General features: G+C 34.8%; 1 protein-coding gene across 2 annotated transcripts; it reads left to right on the top strand.

Annotated features, from left to right (window-relative positions):
• Positions 1-2,714: 2,714 nt before the first annotated feature.
• On the top strand, positions 2,715-20,416 carry LOC125872150 (CLIP-associated protein-like). 2 transcript variants are annotated; one of them, XM_049552831.1, is made up of 21 exons: positions 2,715-3,170; positions 5,072-5,227; positions 5,364-5,426; positions 5,595-5,663; positions 5,831-5,996; positions 12,212-12,370; positions 12,517-12,614; positions 14,313-14,387; positions 14,502-14,570; positions 14,660-14,745; positions 14,837-14,954; positions 15,093-15,191; positions 15,307-15,640; positions 15,861-17,650; positions 17,815-17,916; positions 18,110-18,214; positions 18,360-18,434; positions 18,518-18,586; positions 18,665-18,733; positions 19,294-19,395; positions 20,021-20,416. In XM_049552831.1, exons 1-21 carry the CDS (start codon positions 2,838-2,840, stop codon positions 20,180-20,182), a joined length of 4,299 nt encoding a protein of 1,432 aa, XP_049408788.1. In that variant the 5' UTR covers positions 2,715-2,837; the 3' UTR covers positions 20,183-20,416. The 2 variants fall into 2 exon arrangements, with proteins under 2 accessions (XP_049408788.1, XP_049408787.1); XM_049552830.1 differs by having other exon boundaries at positions 12,209-12,370.
• The last annotated feature ends 805 nt before the right edge of the window (positions 20,417-21,221 follow it).

Here is a 21,221-nt window from a genome sequence, read left to right as displayed (position 1 = left end):
TTATGATAGTCAATCATTTGTGCTTATTTTCTTGATCTCTTAATCTAAAATCACGATGTAAAGTAGAACTTTAAAATATACTAATTCTCTTTATTAAAAATGACTTTATATTCCTGACTCAAATTTGATATCGCTAATTAATGATAAATTGTCATTTGTGCTCATTGATGCTTAAGCCAAACTCTTTTGGAGACAAACACCAACTAATTTGCCAACCTGTAAAGATCAACCTAATTAATTCTGTAATAATTATTACTCCAAAATTAATTTATATAGTGGGGACATAACATGATGAAACAAAAATGACAATTGACAACTTTATTGGTTTCTTTTATTCCCCCATGTTAAACTAAAGGCAGCCTATACTAAATATGTTGTACAAATTAGTGAAGAAAATATTCTTTTTATTCCAAGAATAATGTTCAAAGTTCAAGTTATGATAGTGATCAATAGGGAATGCACATAGTAATAATACATAGATACTAATCATTAAATATTTTTTTATGGATGTTTTAATTAGTAGCTTAGTGTGAAAGATGACTAAAAAAGTTCGAAACGGAGTTGTATGAGGCACAAGTCTCACATATAATTTTCTGAAAAGGAAATAATTATATCTATTGAAGTTTTGATCAAATACAAATTTCATTTTAGGGTCATTCATAACTTTATCATTATTTATGGAAAAGAACTTCGAGACAAATAAAGATCAAAATTATATTAGTTATTACTTTATACTAATAATATGATTTTATAATATCAGTTATTCCGTTGATTCTTCTTCAAATAAGAACTAACGATTGTAAATTTCACTAATTATATATTTAGTAGCAGTAATTCCTTTTATGAATTACTTATTTTGACATCAAGATGCCTATGAAATCAACTAGTTTATGTTTGACTATTCGAAGCTCATGTTAAGACAGCTAAAACACGATTCATCTTTTTGAGTACTACTTAAAGCTCATGCAGAGACACCTAAGACAAAATTCATCATTTTAATTACTCAAAGCTCATGTAAATACACTTATAGCAGAATTCATCATTTTGACTACTCGATACTCATATAGAAACACCTAAGGTAAAATTCATCATCTTGACATGATTTACTTTGAGATATAAAAATAAAATATGAAAGGTACAATTAAAAATATTTAAAACATATTTTGGACATTCTTTTACTATATATAATTTTATAAAAGTTGGTTATTTGACATTGTCGGCAAAATAGTTTTTTTCCTATTAAGAGACAAATTGATACACAATTTGTTAATTAGTAGTTGTTGGTAGAACAATTAATCAGTGTGTTGCAGTTGGACAGTTGCTTTCATATTTGATATGTGTACTCAATTTAAGCTCCCAAACTATGGTCCTATAAATATTATAATTAAATTATCTCTTCTTATGTACTATTTTCTTCGTCCTATTTTATATGACACTTTTTAAATTTTGAGATTCAAATAAGTGTATCTTTAATCGTAAGTTTTTTATAGATCTTTTAAACATTTTAAATTATCAATTATCGTGACTTATAGTACTTTTTATGTAGTTTACAGATATATAAATTTCATTTTTTAAAAACTAAAAATTCCATGCACAAATTTCCGATCAAACTTAAATTGTTTGACTCTCAAAAAACGAAAAATACCACATAAATTGAGACAGAGGGAGTGATTATGTAAAAGAAAATTATATGATTAAATTATTTAAAAGATAACAAGTAATTTTGTTTAATGATATTAATTTGTAAGAAAATAATTTTTGTATTTGTTTATAATTGATATGATTCACCGATTCATAGGCTGATATAGAATATGATTTGCGAGTTCATCTGAATTCAATAATTTTAGTTGAGACTTTATGTATGCAGGAAAAGATATTTACTATAAGATACACGATTTAAAATCTAGTAAATTAAATAGTTATTGAATTCACTTATAATAGAGTTTATTTATGATAAGCGATGCAATGATCTGATTATATATCTTCAAAATGCGCGTGGATGCTTGTATATATCTTAAGTGCATTTTCAAATAATTAGAGATTTAGAGTGAATTATATATTGAAATTTCAGTTTATGTTTTATACACTGTTAATATATAAATTATACTTTATTAGGTAAATTATAAAATTGTTAAAAATTATACTTTATTAGGTAAATTATAAAATTGTTAAAAATACTATATTTGTTGATTTAATTCTTTACACCATCAATTTATAAAGTTAAGAAAAAGATATTTTTAACTTCTTGCAAACTTGATAAAAATACTATATTTGTAGATTAGTTTTCCCCTTCTTAAATTTCCTAACAAATGCTATTCTTTTTTCTCCTCATAGCCACAAATATTATACTCTAATTTATATATATTCTTCCATAAATCTAGCAACACCCAATTATTAATACCCTAATTTTCACTGTCAAAAAATAGAGTGCGATTATTCTACTCATAATTAAATTTTTTGATTTTAAACATTGAATACGAAGAGAATTCCTAAAGAGCATTATCATTCTCGAATATACTTTATCCAACGTAAATTTAAATTAGTTGAACTGCAATATAAATATTGAATATTAGACCTGAAACAAAACAAAAATTAAAAAATTTCTAAATTCTTTTATTATTATTAAATTTTCTTACTAATTTTATTTACTTTTTTTTTTTTTAAAAAAAAAGTTTTAACTCTTCACCTTTTTCTCTCTCTCACTTTCTTCTTCAGTCTCCACAGTTCAAACTTCACTGTCTCTCTATCCACCATTTTCATCAAGCACCTTTTTTCTTCTCACAGATCTGACCCGTTTTACCAGATCGGAGCTCCGATAACCCGACCGGCCATCTCCAATGGAGGCGGCGCTTGAGCTGGCGCGTGCAAAGGATACGAAGGAGAGAATGGCGGGTGTAGAGCATCTTCATCAAGTTCTAGAAGCTTCGAGAAAAACCTTATCGCCTTCCGAAGTTACTTCACTTGTTGATGTCTGCTTGGATCTTCTGAAAGATAACAATTTTAGGGTTACTCAAGGTGCTCTTCAGTCACTTGCTTCAGCTGCTGTTTTATCCGGTGAGCATTTGAAGTTACACTTCAATGCGCTTTTGCCAGCTGTTGTTGAACGATTGGGCGATGCGAAGCAGCCGGTTAGAGATGCAGCTAGGAGGTTGCTGCTTACTTTAATGGAGGTATGCATTTGCATGATCAGAAGATAGGCTGTTTATTAACCGGAATTTGATCCTTTTTTTTGGGTTGCTGAATTGATGTTAATTTGCTTATGATGTTGAAATAAAGAATGTATATGCAATTATGTTGTATTACAGGGATGTTTGAAGTAATTTAGTAGTACTCCAACTGTTTTGACGTGGCACTGAGTTTAAGAAAGTAAAGAATACTTTTGAATCTCGTGGTCTTTAACGTAAAGATATATAGAATGTACTTGAATGCCCCTCAATCTTGTGGTTTAAACATGCCAGGTGGGAAATTAGAATTAAAGAGTTGTCAAAAGAGGAAAGAGACATTCTTTTTTAGATGGACTAAAAAGAAAAGTAAGACAACAAATTGAAACGGAGGGAGTAGTAATTAATAAGGGTGGGATCAAATGCTGGTTGTGTTTTAGGCGTAGTTTCTTTTGTGATTTTCTGAGATTTGTGCTGGTTTATAAGTATTATGTAAGGGGATTAAGTGTATGGTATTGAAATACAGGGGTCTATTTTGCAATTGAGTCCTATCACAAATTTGCTTAGAGTAATTTAGTCTTTAATTAATAGGGGTTGGTACAAGTGCTGGCTTGAAATTTATTTTTTATAGTGTTGGAGGAATAAACATTTGGGTGTGGTTGTGGAGTTGTTGAGCTGAAATATGCGAAGAGAAAAGGATAAAGATAACTGATTGTATATCCAAAAACAAGAAAACTAATTGAATGTTCAAAAGGAACACTGCAGTGGTCAAGAGTCAGTATTCGAGCTGCATAAGACAGTCCAATCTCAGTAGCCTCAAGGCCCAGTTGATCTGTCCCTAGTCCTTGGGACTGCGTGCAGATAAACAAAAAACAAAAAATTGTATGACTTGATTTCTATAGTAGTGAGAATTTCATTTTCAGGTGATCTGGGTAAAAGGTCTAGATATATGCTGTGTATTCATATTCCTCTCATGTGCGCACTCATACCGACAGTGATGATAAGAGAGGGAGAGAGAGAACAATGCCAAACTACTGTTAGACTCTTCTATAATTTGGAATGTTAATATCATAGTAATAACCAGTTTCGAGACGCACCACCTTTGCTGATCATATGACCAACTCAAAATGATCTTTAGTTCAAACCAAGCCTTTCAAAATTATGGTATATGTTATTGTAATGGAAAAACTAATGGTGTATGTGTTAATACTTTTTTCTTCTTGCAACTAAGATACTTCTCACAGTATAGTAAATACAGTGTCCTAGTCCTCGAGAAGTGTGTGGTAAAAAAGAAATTTGTGTAATTTGTTTTTTTAGTAGTGAAAAGTTAATTTCAGATGATTGGGGTAAAAAATGCAAGATATATGTTGTGATTCATATTCCTCACATGCACGGGCAGCTGCGCACTAACACATCATGATGAAGAGAGAGAGAGAGAGAGAACAGTGCCACAAACTACAGTTTACTCATCTATAATTTGGAATTTTACTATCATACGTGATACGTATCACCTTGTTGATTGTATAATCAACTCTAAATGATCTGTAATGCTAACCAACTCTAAATGATCTGTAATGCTAACCAACCCTTTCAAAGTTATCGTATATGTCCTCATAATGATAAAACTATTGGTGTTTGTGTAAATACAGTTTTTTTTCTTGCAGCTAGAATATTTCTCACTTTGAGAGAATATTTGTTTTTCTAGTTCATTCAATTATTGTTTTTGTTTTAAATTTAGCTGTTGAATATACTTAGTAATGAGAAATTCAAACAGTTATTGGATATTTATCACTCATATGTTGATTACATGAGCATCACAAATCATTTAATCTCTCTTTTTCTAATATTTTTTTGGGTATGATGAGGTAAAAAACTAGAAATGATTTGATTGATTGTTATAATCTGTACAGGTTTCTTCACCAACAATTATAGTTGAGAGGGCGGGGTCTTATGCTTGGATGCACAAAAGCTTTAGAGTTCGAGAAGAATTTGCTCGTACTGTTACATCAGCAATTGGTCTTTTTGCATCGACAGAGCTGCCCCTTCAACGGGCTATCCTTCCTTCAGTATGTTAATATGTATTTGGTTTGGAATTTCATTTATTGGCACATATATAGCTAAACCTTACACAGAGTAACCTGTATTTTTCTTTTTGAGAAGATAAAAGGTGTAAATATACTTTTCCCTTGTTGCTATCATCAGATTTTGCAAATGTTGAATGATCCTAATCATGGAGTGAGGGAAGCAGCCTTATCATGTATCGAGGTAGCTAAACTGCTATTTTTTTTCCACAATTTCTTGTGTTTGGTCGAACTGCCTTTCCTAATTAGTCTCCAGTGCCTTGACCAACCAATTATTTGTGTCTTTACAGACTGACTACTCTTCCCATTTTCTTTTGTTTTATAAATATTCTTCCATCTTTCCTCTTTGCAGGTGATGTATTCAGAGGTTGGACCCCAGTTCCGCGATGAGCTTCAGCGCCATCATCTTCCTTCCATGTTGGTATGCCTTTAGCTTTAGATGATTTCATTCTAGCAAATAAATTCTTTTTTGAACATCCCGTGTGATCAATTTTGAGTCATCTTCCAATTTTTACTTGGTCAATAGAATGTGATGTAGTGAACTATAGTTCTGCTCAGTGTTTGTTTTGACTTGTTAACTGACTGCAGCTAAAAGATATTAATGTGAGACTTGAGAAGATTGAGCCCAAAAGTTGCTCTATAGATGGAAACTCAAATAATTATTCAACTGGTGAGGTGAGATCTGCTAGCCTTAGTTCTAAGAAAAGCAGTCCTAAGGCAAAACGTTCAACAAGAGAGGTGTCTCTCTTTGGAGGTATGTACATGCACCATTATGTGAATTAAACTTTTATTTCATGTTAAGCTTATTTTAGCATCCAGTTACTATGGTATTGAGCTAAATGTTTTCAAGATTGCTTTAGTCAGCCTTCATTTTTATTTGTTGCTTACATGTCCTATGTGTGTGTTCTTTTTGTATAAGGGTTATCACTGAACAGAAGAGGGGGGGGTAAACCAAAGTTGTGCAGCAGGTTTATGAGCATAGAAAAATGCTTGCCCTGTTATGAGATTATTTGTCTACAGAACAGAGGCTGTCTCTCAGAACACCTTATCTAAAAAAATTATTTGTCTATAGACAGAGGCCGTCTCACGCGCACCAAGACCAATTGATGACACATACCCATCTCCGATAAGTGATTCAGACATGGAGTTCTCCTCCCATCCTATCAGTGACTGTCTCTCTCCCCCTTGGTATGATTCAGGCAACCAGATGCTGCAAAATCCTACAGTTATTGAAACATCCAAGTGGATTCAATTAGTGCGGGAAAGGCAATCAAGGCATTTGGAGTTAATGAAAATGGGTTCGAATACAAATCCTTGATATGATGCTTAAGAATGAAGTAGAGGAGACAACTTCGACAAAAAAGCAAAAATTAAGTGGTGGAGAGAAGAAATCAAGAAAGAAAAGGGATGTTGAGGCCAAAAGATTGGTGTGCTTGGTCAATTATGACGGGGGAAGGAGAAAGCCAGGGTAGGAAATACCAATCATTTTCAAGATGAAAGTCATAATAATAGGTTTGTAACACTAGGGTGAGCCACTCAACAGTAGCAAAGTACACGAATATTTAATTGTGCAAAAGAAGAAGTTCTTCAGAAGTTTCGTTGTTTTAAAATGATAGGAAATCCCTCTACTTATAGACAACAAATGGTAGCGTGAACAAAAAAAAAAAGAAAAAAAAAAGGGTAGTGTGAACAAATGCTTATTGTGCCTTATCGAAAATGTCACAACACTTTGGAAAAGTTACAATCCTTCGGAAAGGTCACAACTTTTCATAAAAATCATAACTTTTCATGAAAGTCGCAACTGTTCATATTTCATTCAAAGCTCTAATAAATGACATTGACCTTCAGTCTATATTGTACCACCCCTACACAAAAAAATGATTAACTCAAATCACCAAAGGTAAAGCAAGATTATCAAGAAACGATAGTAATGCATGCAACAATACAAGTATACATAGGATTTAAGGAGAACCTTTCACAATTTGAAAATTAAAAAGAAAATTGTCAAGGTATAACTGATATATATTCATCTGAGCCCAGCTAACTCACATAGTTTGGTCCAATACTTCATTCTGGTACCAGTTGGTTAAACTTAAGTTTGGTCTGGTATTCCTATCTGGAGATTAGTTGCTCAAGTAAGTTCAAAGGGGGGCTGATATTTATACATATGAAAGATTTGGTGGAGGCTTAATTTGTAAGATGGTGGTGACGGTTGTGAAGGTTTTTGAGAGGAGGGGAAGCTTAGTTTTGGAAATAAATAAATTAAAAGGGAATTCTGGTTTGTGGTGGCGCTACATTGGCGGGCCTAGAGTTCTCTTATATATATATATATATATATATATATATATATACAAAATAGTTGTGTTTTTAGTTATAACTTGTATTTTCATTTGCAAAAGGAAAAAATGTACGAAAAGAAAAAAATATTTTTCTTTGAATTTTTCCTCGAGTCTTAGCTTTGTTTTGATGTTTTTCTAGTCTAGAAATATTTAGCTTTTATTTATTAAAAAAACAAAGAAGACAAAAAAAATCAAAAGATTGGGACCAAAGAGTTTGTCACTGATTATTCTTTCCTATCCGCTTCAAAGCATATTTCATGGATTGGATAAGAATATTCCAATCTTTCTCCCCAAGTCGCTTCTTTTTATCCCAAACATACGGGGTTTTAGGATTGTTCTAAGAAGGGATACACATTTTAGACTAATCTTAGATAAAATTAATAAATAACATTGTAAAAGATTTGGTCAAATCAGAAGTGCTTATAAGTTGTAAATCATAAGTTGTAGGTGACCAACTTATAGCTTATAACTTATTCTGGCTTACAAGCACTTTTGATGTTTACCAAATGCGTAGATAAGTTTAAAAGTGCTTATAAGCACATTCCTTGTGTTTTAGATTACTTATGAGTAGATAGGTGGTAGGTTTTGCTTCTCTGACAACTAGTAATTATTACTGGAATACACCTTTTGTGTAATTCCTTGTTTATGTGTATTACCTTCTCAAAACAAAGTGTGTATAAGCTGTGGAATAAGTAGTTATACCCATACAAAGGATATTGCTGAGTATTGTTGTTGACGTCAAAGAAGTGAAGAGGTTTCAAAGAATAGGCAAGAGAGTGAAATCATGAGGAGAGTTAGATTTTTGTTTTAAACAAAAGGTATTTTAGAGATTACATAGAAACTATTTGGGGTACCATCTTAAAAGATTTGATTAAATCGGAAGTGCTTAGTTTGGCTTATTAGCACTTTTGATGTTTACCAATCGCGTAGATAGTTTTGAAAGTGCTTATAAACTGGTTTGCCTCCTTAGTTTTTATATTGTCAGGTTTAGGTCTACATTGTGTATTTTTTTTTTATTTTTGTGTGGATAATTTCCAAAAGACCCTTATGTATTGTCTTGGCCCCTTGCCTCTTCTTTCATGCGGATTCGCATTATCAATATCTCAAAGGGGTAGATTAACGAGTCCGGAGCCAAAAGGGCAACAAAATTATTTATCAAACCAAAAGGGCAACAAATTTAAACATCGTCTAAATCAGGGTTTCTGCTGCAAGGCGCGGATACCCATGCGACTTGTAAGGCACTGGCAACTTTTAGCCTTGTAAAGCTCAGCCACCATGAGCCTTGCAGGGAATCCAGCCTTTTTCTAAAAAAAAAAACCTTTTTACTACTCTTTTACTGCTATCAATTCTTTTTGTATTAATTGTTTGCCCAAAATTTCCACTAGTCTATAATTAACGGATGATTTTGAATGTGTGTGATAAAAAACATACTAAATTATTTACATTGAAAATTAAAGGAAAGGCACCTCTACTACAATCAATGACAGGCTAAAGCTTACTAAAAGGGTAAATGCACCTCTACCACAAAAAACTCATGCATCCAAATGGGAAACAACACTAGCTTGTTATCATAATTCTTCACTCTTTTTTTACCACTTGGTAATATTGATTTCTTTTTTTCTTCTTCTTTTGTCTGATATCTAAAAGATAATAGTAGTACTATTAGTTACAATTAAATAAAAGCAAATCTTTCAGATTATATTAATGACAACATGTTAGTGCTTGGCAAAATTAACTAATCCCAAAAGTCAACAGATATATGAAAAGTTAATCAATATGAAAACATCAGTATATTCTCATATGTGGAGTCTGGGTAGAATCGGAGGTACATAGATTTTACTCTTACTATTAGTAATAGAAAGGCTGACTTTGATAGACACTATACTCAAAAGAAATATTTTCAAAACATGATATATATATATATATATGACAAGTTCATAACATTCCATTTTTAACTAAACTCAAAATGATTTCAAGCCACTAGCTTTTCTTCCTCAAATTTCCTTTAATTTTCAATGTAAATAATTTAGTATGTTTTTTATCACACACATTCAAAATCTCCGTTAATTATAGACTAGTGGAAATTTTGGGTAAACAATAAATACAAAAAGAATTGATAGCAGTAAAAGAGTAGTAAATTTTTTTAATTTTTTTTTTAGAAAAAGGCTGGATTCCCTGCGCCCTGTAAGGCTCATTGCGGCTGAGCCTTACAAGGCTAAAAGCTGTCAGCGCCTTACAAGGTGCATGGGTATCCGCACCTTGCGGTGGAAACCCTGATTTAGACGGTGTTTAAATTTGTTGCCCTTTTGGTTTGATAAATAATTTTGTTGCCCTTTTGGAATTTTCNATATATATATATATATATATATATATATATATATATATATATATATATATATGACAAGTTCATAACTAAACTCAAAATGATTTCAAGCCACTAGCTTTTCTTCCTCAAATTTCCTTTAATTTTCAATGTAAATAATTTAGTATGTTTTTTATCACACATTCAAAATCTCCGTTAATTATAGACTAGTGGAAATTTTTGGGTAAACAATAAATACAAAAAGAATTGATAGCAGTAAAAGAGTAGTAATTTTTTTTTTTAGAAAAAGGCTGGATTCCCTGCGCCTTGTAAGGCTCATTGCGGCTGAGCCTTACAAGGCAAAAAGCTATCAGCACCTTACAAGGCGCATGGGTATCCGCGCCTTGTGGCGGAAACCCTAAACCTTGATTTAGACGGTGTTTAAATTTGTTGCCCTTTTAGTTTGATAAATAATTTTGTTGCCCTTTTGGAATTTTCAAAAAATTTTGTTGCCCTTTTGGCTCCGGACTTGTAGATTAACACTCATCAAAGTGTACTGGATTGTGTTCGCAAATGTTGTACCTTCCTATAGGGGGTAGATTAACACTCATCAACTGTATACTGGATTGTATTCCTACATACTTCTCGACCTTATTTCCAATGCCAGGTAAAGTGCAGAGGAGATTAGATCAAATAAGAAGATCTTGCTTATGAGAAGACAACAATCAGAGACCACAAATTTCACTTTGGTGGTCAAATGGCCAAGTGTCATTTTATGAAAGGAACATATAGGACTGAGTGCAATAGATCAGGCATTACATAGTAAGTTTATGATAATGAAATGCCATTGGAAATATAATATGGAGAATCCTTTTTTTTAATAACCGTGGTGTCTGGGCCAGGCTTGCGCACACCTCGACTAATTCCACGAGATACCTCCCACCAACAACATGTATTAGGTAACTCTGTCCACCAAGACTAGGACAGATGGGAATAAATCACCTAGATGGGAATAAATCACCTAGTGTTTTCGTCTCAGCTGGAGTTTGAACTTGAGACCTCATAGTTCTTAACCCACTTCATTGATCACTAGGTCACGCCCTTGGGTTACAATGTGGAGAATCCTAGGTTGTGAAAGTGGAAAGCAATGAATAATGCCAAGTATGGTGTGAGGAACAACTGGTGCACAAAGCAAAGCAGATCATCTTATGATACAAGCCTTTGGAAGGGTATTTCCAGATTGTGGGATGAAGAAATTAACTCATACGTCATGTTTGGGAGTGAAATTCATTAAATTTTGGAAAGACAAGCATCAGGGGACTGTGGCACTAAAAGATGAATATCAGATCTTGTATCACTGGCAAATAATCAAGACTCCTTTGTAGAATAGTGCTGGCAGAACAATTCATCAGCCCTACATTTCTGGAGGATTTTCAAGACTAGAGATGAATGATCTGATGTAATTGCGTGCTAAGCTTGCATGGCTTACTGGAAACATCAGCTGAAAGATAGGTTGGAATGGGAAGATTTTAAAGATGGGTCATTTACTGTGAAGAAATCATATGCTCATCTCTGTTCAGACTTCAAACAAGGAATTGATAGACAATTGGCCATGGAAACTAATTGAAGAAGTAAACTGCCTACTAAAGTGATTTGCTTTGTCCAGATTACTTCATCCAACACATGCCACATCCAAGACAATCCCAGCAGGAGAAGTATACAAATAGTGAATAGGTGCTACATGTGCCGGTTGAATTCTGGAAGTGTCCAGGCACCTATTTTTGCATTGTATAGTAGCATATGATATTTGGAGTATGCTCTTCTCTATATTTGGACATCATGTGCATATGAAAACTGGTGTCTAGTGAGTTGGAAAATCCATCAAAAAGGTTTGAGTAATGGTACCTGCTGCAAATTTATTATTTTATTGGTGCATCTGGAATGAACGGAATCATAGATGTTCTGTTAGGATCTCAACTATTACTCATGTACTCAAAGAAAAATGTCTACTGTATTAATTTATTTAGCTCAACCAGGCCCCTGTAACTAGTTGTGATCAACTTTTGGATAGTGTTTGCTGCTTAGTTGTAGACTAGATTTTGTATATGAGCAGGCCTCTCTTCCCTGTAATCTTTTGCATGCATCTTCTGGATGCTTTTTAATGAATTTCCTCTTAATTAAAAAAAGAACGAAGTTATTAAACAATTTTTGCTAACAATGGTAATTTGAGCAAAGAAATGGAACAGAAAGAGAGTTAATATGCAGTCAAATAATAGTTCTATGATTTGTTAATATGAATTTAGTTTGATCTCTCTTCTTGTGCAGCAGATGGTGATATTACAGAAAAGCCTGTCGACCCAATTAAAGTGTATTCAGAAAAAGAACTTGTAAGGGAATTCGAGAATATTGGCTCTACCCTTGTACCAGAAAAAGATTGGTCTGTCCGTATAGCTGCTATGCAGAGAGTTGAAGCACTTGTTATTGGAGGTATTTTACCAACTTTGCACCTCCAAATAACCTTTCCCTTCGTGCAACTCCTTGTGGTCTTATAGTGGCATCTTCCAATGTTCTGTCCTTACTAATTAAGACAGTGCAGTTGATAACGCGTGTTATCTTTTATTCTGTTCCATTAGGTGCAGCTGATTATCCTTGTTTTCGTGGACTTCTAAAGCAACTTGGCGGCCCTTTGAGCACACAGTTAGCTGATCGGCGATCCAGCATAATCAAACAGGTTTGGTCCCATAATACTGGCTACAGCTCCCGCTTCTCTATTTGGTCATATATTTTGCCTGTGTGCCTGTGGGATACTTTTTTCTGGGAAGTACGTGTCTATTGGATACATTTTCTTTTTATTTCTTGTTTGTTGAACTATGCTGTGCTACCTTTATTAGCCCGACTTTCATTTACCATGATGCACTTGTCTGAAATGTCTTACTTCTTAGGCTTACCTCCTTATGGACCAATCAGATACAATAAAAACCTGTTCGAAGTTGATTTTAAATTCATCTTCCCATATCCTAGTCACTAGTATAGCTGCTAATGGCTTGTTAAAATAAGTAAAAAAAATATCCTGCTAATGTCATATATATCACAGAAATTTTATCATTGCAGTTGCTTCTTTTGTTTTAAGGGGTCATTTGTTGTTATTATGATTAAGATGTCCGAATGTGAATACACATTTGAATTTTAAGATGTCTCTAAATCTGAGCACTAAATCTAAACACCGAATGATTAAGACTGTTTGATTTCTTAATATTCGAATGTGTGCAATTTATTTGTTTTTAAACATAAGGGAAAATGGCACTTTTAGTCCCTGTGTTAAGGCTATATTCTTATTTTAGTCCTTGTGTTATCTAACTTAGCACTATTAACCTTCAATTATATCAAGTGAGTGATTTTTATCCCTCAACTAACAGATCCAAAAAAATTAACAGAGAGTTCACCCCTAAAAGGGGCAATTCGGGTATTTAAAAGCTATTGCTTGAGAAATAGAAAACTTTTTGAAAAAAAATTATTCGCTGCAGAACCTAGTTCAACCCTAGTTCTTCACAACGAAGAAGTCTCGATCTATTTGGTGTGGATGTGCAATGGAACTGCGTTCTAAAAGTGGGTTGAAATTCACTCCATCATGTGAGTACTCTTTTAAGTTGAATAGACAAAGAAAAATATCTCAACAAATATACCAGAATACTTTGAATTGTTTTTCCTTAATGTTATGCAAATTATTTGTATATGTGAAAATATGATTCTAAATATATTATTTATAAACTTCAAGCTACAAGTAAAATTGAAGCTTAAGGACACTTATAAGTATGGTAACATACAAATAATTAAAATGAAATACCCAAATTGTCCCTTTTAGCAGTGAACTTTCTGTTAATTTTTTTTGGATCTGTTAGTTGAAGGATTAAAATCACTCACTTGATATAATTGAAGGTTAACAGAGCTAAGTTAGATAACACAAGGACTAAAATAAGAATATAGCCTTAACCCCGAAAGTGAAGAGTCCGCGCAACTTAGTTACTAATGCATATTCTCTACAGTTCTCTATGGATACAAAGAGCAGCAAATCTTCTATGAGATTTGGGAAACCAATATAGTCAAATATGATAAATGATCTGCTAAGAAAAGCGGTGTAGACAACTAGACATTGTACGTTGGTCGCTATTTGAGTAGAAAGGTGGAAAAAGAAGAGTAACTGAGAGTATGTGCAAGTTTCTCAAATGGATATCGTCAATATAGATAAACAACTGCATGTTCTTACCTTGCAAGGAGTGCTTGTTTAGCTGTGTGCTTTTGTGTATTGTTGATGGGCTAGTTTAGACTTCTGTTTTATTTTGGATTTCTATGCATCACCATTTACTAAATGGATTATGTTCCAAGTTCCGACATCCATGAAGACTAATCCACTGTCTTATGTGAATGGTAGGCATGTCATTTACTAAACTTCTTATCAAAAGAGCTGTTGGGAGATTTTGAGGCATGTGCTGAGATGTTCATTCCGGTGAGAAGAAGTGATCTAGTTATCATATGCTTATACTTCTATCATTTTACTAGGGAGAAAGGATTACATTTTCTCTAATATGCGCGAGGCTATGACATCCTCATTGAACTTCAGGTTCTCTTCAAGCTTGTTGTGATAACTGTTCTTGTGATTGCAGAATCTGCTGATAACTGCATAAAGACGGTAATGTTTTATGTGCTGTTTGAATCTGTTTTTCCTTTGCCTGTACTTGCAGTATCTGTCAATCATTTCCTGCTGTTTTTTTATTTCAGATGTTGCGCAACTGCAAAGTTGGTCGGGCACTTCCTCGTATAGCTGATTCTGCAAAGAATGACAAAAATGCAGTACTTCGTGCAAGGTTTGATACTGCCTCTTCTAATTTACAGATCTTAATTTTGATTTAGTTCTACACAGTGCCTGTTTATTCTTCTGATTATTTTCGATGACAGATGCTGTGAATACGCACTTCTGATCCTTGAACATTGGCCTGATGCATCTGAGGTACAACGTTCGGCAGAGCTCTATGAAGACCTTATAAAATGTTGTGTAGCCGATGCAATGGGTGAGGTATGCTTGTTGAACTCTGACTTTCATATTTTTGCATAGTTATTTGCATGTATACCTTGCCATTTGCAACACTCCCCCCCTCCTCTTTCGATTCAAGATCTGTTTTTGGTAATTCATACTACTTGGCTACAACAACAGGTACGATCAACTGCAAGAACTTTGTACAGAATGTTTGCAAGAACCTGGCCAGAACGTTCTAGGCGTTTGCTGTCGTCCTTGGATCCTTCTATCCAAAGGGTACTCTCTTTTGTCTTATAAATTGCTCCCAGCATCCTTCCATAATAGATAATGGGCATCTTTTCTAAAACTCTTTAAGGCTGATGTTGTGGACTAAAATGGAACCATCTTGCAGATTATAAATGAGGAAGATGGTGGTATTCATAAACGACACACTTCTCCCTCTGTTCGAGAGAGGAGTTCACACTTCTCACTTGCGTCTCAAACATCTACTTCACATCTACCTGGTTATGGAACATCTGCTATAGTTTCCATGGACAGAAGTGCCAATTTATCTTCAGGAACGTCCCTGTCCTCTGGGCTGCTTTTGCCACAAGCAAAACCTGTGGGAGTGGAACGTAGTCTGGAGAGTGTACTTCATGCCAGCAAACAGAAAGTTTCTGCTATAGAAAACCTGCTCAAAGGTCTAGATGTATCTGAGAGAAGTCGCTCCTCTAGTTTGGATCTAGGTGATTGTTTCCTCTTCCATTATTCTTCTGCATCTTAAAACTTGATGTGTTTAAGTAGTTAAAGATTTGATGAAGAAAAGTTTGATGTGCTTAATTAATTATTGACATCGTGAAAGGTTGTCAGCTTTATGATTCAGATAAAAATATGTTTCAACTACTGCCGTAACTTTTGAGTATCATTGAACAGCTTAAAATGTTTTTATATTGTACCCTAGTGCAGGAGTTGACCCGCCCTCGTCCCGTGATCCACCATTCCCTCTTGCTGTTCCTGCATCAACAAGTCTTACTAATGCTTTACTCGTTGATGCACCATCTGCTATGACTAAAGGAAATAATCGCAACGGTGGGTTGGTTTTGTCTGATATCATAACTCAGATCCAGGCCTCAAAGGATTCAGCTAAAGCATCATACCGAAGTAGTGTGGATCATGATTCTTTTTCGGCACTCAACTCCTACACTGCAAGAAGAGCTTCTGAAAAACTACAGGATAGAGGACTTGTTGAAGAGACTGAGCCGAGGGATATTAGGCGGTTTATGAACTCGCATGTTGACAGACAATACTTAGAGACATCGTATAAAGATGCTATTAGGGACTCCCACATTAATCACGTTCCCAATTTTCAACGTCCTCTCTTAAGAAAAAATACAGCAGGAAGAACGTCAGCTAGCAGGAGGAGGAGTTTTGATGACAGTCAATTTCCTCTAGGAGATCTATCTAGTTATGTGGATGGTCCTGCTTCACTAAATGATGCATTAAGTGAGGGTCTCAATTCTACTTCAGATTGGAAAGCCAGGGTTGCTGCATTTAGCTATCTCCGGTCTTTGCTACAGCAGGGCCCTAGAGGTATTCAAGAAATCACTCAGAGTTTTGAGAAGGTTATGAGATTGTTTTTCCAGCATCTTGATGATCCCCATCATAAAGTTGCACAGGCAGCACTTTCAACTCTTGCAGATCTTATTCCTGCTTGCAGAAAGCCATTTGAAAGTTACGTAGAGAGGATCTTGCCACATGTTTTCTCGCGATTAATTGATCCCAAAGAATTGGTGAGGCTGCCCTGCTCAACTACCCTAGAAATAGTTGGCAAGTCATATGGTATAGATTCCCTTTTGCCAGCTTTACTCCGTTCATTAGATGAGCAGCGTTCCCCAAAGGCCAAGCTCGCTGTAATTGAGTTTGCAATTGGCTCATTTAACAAGCATCCTTCAAATTCTGAAGGTGCTGCTAACATTGGCATCCTCAAGTTATGGCTTGCTAAGTTGACACCATTGGTCCATGATAAGAATACCAAACTGAAAGACGCAGCTATCTCGTGCATTATATCAATGTACACACACTTTGACTCTATTGCAGTTCTAAATTTTATCCTTAGCTTATCAGTTGAAGAACAAAATTACTTGAGACGGGCTCTTAAGCAGCGCACGCCTCGTATAGAAGTGGATTTGATGAATTTCGTGCAGAGCAAGAAAGAAAGACTACGATCCAAGTCTTCGTATGATCCATCTGATGTTATTGGAACATCATCTGAAGAGGGATATATTGGCATTTCAAAGAAGAATAATGTGTTTGGAAGGTACTCTGCTGGTGCAGTTGATACTGATAGCATCAGAAAGTGGAACTCTCTTCAAGACCCAACCTATATGACTAGGTCTATTGGCCAGTTGTCTGATGGTACTCAAGACTTCTATCATGGTGTGGAAACTGGTCCCAACACTGATTTTTCTGTTACAAAAGCCAAGGATTTGAAATTTGGGGCCCTTACCTCAAGCGAGAATGATGGATATTGGACAACATTGGAAAGCAAGGACAACAGCTCAAACATAGAACACACCTCCACTCCTCATCTGGATGTCAATGGGCTAGTTGATTCAGACCATCTACAGATTGCTCTTGATGCTGGAGCTGATAATGGGTCTTCATCTGACATGGAGCTTAATCACCTAAAACTTTCTGCTCTCCAAATAAATCCAACTCTGGAAACTGGACCGAGCATCCCTCAGATTCTTCATTTGGTGAGTTTGTGTGGTTCATGTGTCTATCAGGTTGCGCTATATTGTCACATTTCATTTCAATAATGAAGAATCTTGTAGATCATTATTCAAGTGTAATTTTGTATGAATTTGAGCATAAAATCCTTCAGTATTCTTACCCTGCTCTTTCTTCCACTTTTGGGTAGATTTGCAATGGTGATGATGGTAGTCCTGCTGCTAACAAGGGTGATGCACTTCAACAATTGGTCAAAGCTTCTGTTGCTAATGATCGATCCATCTGGAGCAAGGTAGATTGGCATCAAAATCTGTCTGATATTTAGTCAATTAATGTGGATTTTCAGATTCTTAACATAAGGCTCGGGATTATAGTCTGATTTAACTGTTTTTCTGTTAAGTATCCATTAATTTGTGTCCTTGAGAATTATTTCTTCTAATAAAAGGATATGGATCTCATGAGGTGTCATTTTTGGTTTTGAGCAGTACTTCAATCAGATATTAACTGCTGTGCTTGAGGTGTTAGATGATTCTGAGTCATGGACAAGGGAACTTGCCCTATCTCTGATTCTTGAAATGCTGAAGAATCAGGTTTGTAGGCTGTATTTTCAGTGATCACTTGTGGATGTCCTCTATGATCTTCCCCTTTCTAAAATAAAGAGGAAAGGTTGTTTTCAACACATGTCTTACCTTTTCTTATTCCATTATCTGTTTGCTTAATCTTGTGTTGTTTCAGAAAAATGCTATGGAGGACTCAGTTGAGATCATAATTGAAAAGCTGCTCCATGTGACTAAGGATGATGTTGCAAAAGTAACTTCCGCTTGGCCGAAAATATTAAGTATGTTGTAACTTTTCATTTCCCTCTTTGCTTAATGTGTTGCAACATCGTTCAGGTTGCAAATGAAGCTGAGAATTGTTTATCTACAATTTTGTCCCAGTACAACCCATTCAGATGCCTAAGTGTAAGTGCTAGAGTGAACCTCTTTCCTTTGATCATGAGTAGTCGTTCTTGCATTGTCTAATATTTTCTGGTATTGCAGGTTATTGTTCCTTTACTTGTCACCGAAGATGAGAAGACTCTTGTAACTTGTATTAACTGTTTGACGAAGGTGATTTGCTGATTAAGTCTGTTTCAATTTGTCCAACTTGATTAATTTGGTGCTTTCTTGGTTACATTAAGTTTGGACTCTTTATTCCTTTTCTTACATATTTCTATGTTGTGCTTAGAGTTGAAATCATCCGTACACGACTGTTGGTTGGCAAGGGTTATGTTTTGTTGCCTGCATACTATCTTGTTGATATCCAGTCAAAGGAGGGAATTTTTCAGCTTTGTTTTTTCTTTGCATTGCATAAGCCATTTCCCCATCAGTTATGAATATGTCCTTGTTCTCGAAGCAAGGTAGATGTTATTGAAGTTGTCATGTTGATATGCAACTATTAGTTCTAGGCACACATGACAACTCATGCGGTACCATTGTAATTTTTACAAGATTTCTTTACTAGCATGTAGTGAAATTATTGGTGTACAGAGTTGTCAGCGTCGAGGTATAGTTACACCTTGGGGTCTTATTTTATCATAGAAGAAGTTATGTCATTCACTAATATATCCAAGCTTGGAATGCTATCATTGAATTGGTTTCTGATGTGGACTTGTTATCTCTTTGTTCAGCTTGTTGGAAGGCTCTCTCAGGAGGAGTTGATGTCTCAGCTTCCTTCATTCTTGCCTTCCCTGTTTGATGCTTTTGGAAACCAGAGTGCTGATGTCCGCAAGGTGAATATCACTATTTTCCTGTTCTTTCAGCTGTTGCGTTTAGTTAGAAAACCCTAAAGGAGTAGCAGAACTAAAGATATTCAGTAATTGTTCATCTGCTTCACATCTAAGTTTGAAAGGGAAGTAGGAAATGATATGTAGCTTCTGTAGTATGCTTAGATGTGCATATCTTGCTTTTTTGTTTACATTTTGTGCAGATAACTAGATAGCCTGAAGGGTTACTCCTCTACCTGCCAGTTTTCCCTTAGTGTATGATAGGTTGCAGGTTGGTGTTCGGTAAAGAAAAGCAAAAGCTATTTGTTCGATTGTTGTCCTGCATATGTGGACTAGAATGAAGTGTTCCTCACGAAGTACTTTAACAATGCTTCTCTTCTGAAATTCATTTTTGTTTTATTTGTATGAAGTGACAAAAATGTTAGCCAACAAACTATTGAGTCATGTTTCCTTACTTGATTCTCTTTTCTGTTTCCTGTTTATGGACTTAAAATGTGGTCACTGTATACGCGCGCAAATGTTCTACGAGTCTCTAGGCTGGATATTATAGTGGTTCATATGTATTTTCTTGTTTATATTTTTAAATCTCTTTAGCTGTATCTTGATATGCATAATTTTTCTTGGCTGGCAGACTGTTGTATTCTGTTTGGTTGACATATACATCATGCTGGGCAAAGCATTTATGCCATACTTGGAAGGGCTGAACAGCACACAGTTACGATTGGTCACCATTTATGCAAATCGAATATCACAGGCCAGAACAGGTACTCCGGTAGATGCAAGCCATAGTTAGGTTTTTTTTTTTTTTTTTCCCGTATTCATTGTAGGTATAGATGTGTGTATTTGTGATTTAATATTTGATGCCTTTTGTATAGCTGTGTGAATGTGTATTTCTTTTTTGGTGGGTGAGGTTGTATTCTTCTTTTTTCTTTTCTGCTAATTGGTTGGTAGTTTTGGAGTGAGAACAATTGTGATATTGTACACAGTGAACTTTGAGCTCATAGTGAAATCTACAGTTTTTGGACTATTGTTTAAATCATTTTAACAGGAAACAATACAATTTTGCACCTTTTATTTAGTTTGTTATTACTTGAGATCATTCATGTTATATTACATTGCATGAATAGGCTATGTTGAGCACAGTACATCAATAGCCATCTCTACTAAATAAATTTCACTCAAATTGAGATGAAGTGTTTGAATACATGATAAAGTGTTTCTATTAGACACTTAGGATTGATATTTTGAGCGGAGTTGCAAGACAATAAAGAAGTGCTTCTTTCCTGCACTCCAACTCCAACTCAGTAGAGCTCATTCCGGATAAGCGAGTGAATTTCAAGCTGAAACTTGGATTGCTGACTAATATAATATCCTATCAAAGAAGATGAACTTTCAAAATGAAAAAGTAAACTACCTTAGTAAGCTAGCTTTGGTTGCTAAGCAAGCCAGGCATTATGCTAGGATGTGGATCGATCATGACAAGAATGAACTTCTCCGTAATGTAATGTAAATGTAATAGAAAAGGCAGAGTCCAGTTCCCCTCCCTTCTCGACTAGACGAAGGAGATATGAATGGAAAATATTCTAGGCTTATTATGTATTCATGATTTTGTACCAGTGCAGTTATTCAAATCTCTGATGTGTGGTGTAGTGGTCAATAAAATGGGAATTGGTTTGGGAGACTGGTGTTATAATTTTAATTGATAAAACAATTAAGATTGTAATCTAATGGACAATGAAGTGCGTAAACCTTGTTAAGTTAGGGTTCAATTTTTGCATATGTTGTGGTGAGTGTAGTTACTCAGTACATGTACACGTGAGGAAACATGTGTA

This window comes from Solanum stenotomum, chromosome 8 (genome assembly GCF_019186545.1).
Source record: "Solanum stenotomum isolate F172 chromosome 8, ASM1918654v1, whole genome shotgun sequence".
In the NCBI taxonomy this organism is placed as follows: Eukaryota; Viridiplantae; Streptophyta; class Magnoliopsida; order Solanales; family Solanaceae; genus Solanum; species Solanum stenotomum.
This window is presented reverse-complemented; position numbering and strand designations above follow the sequence as displayed.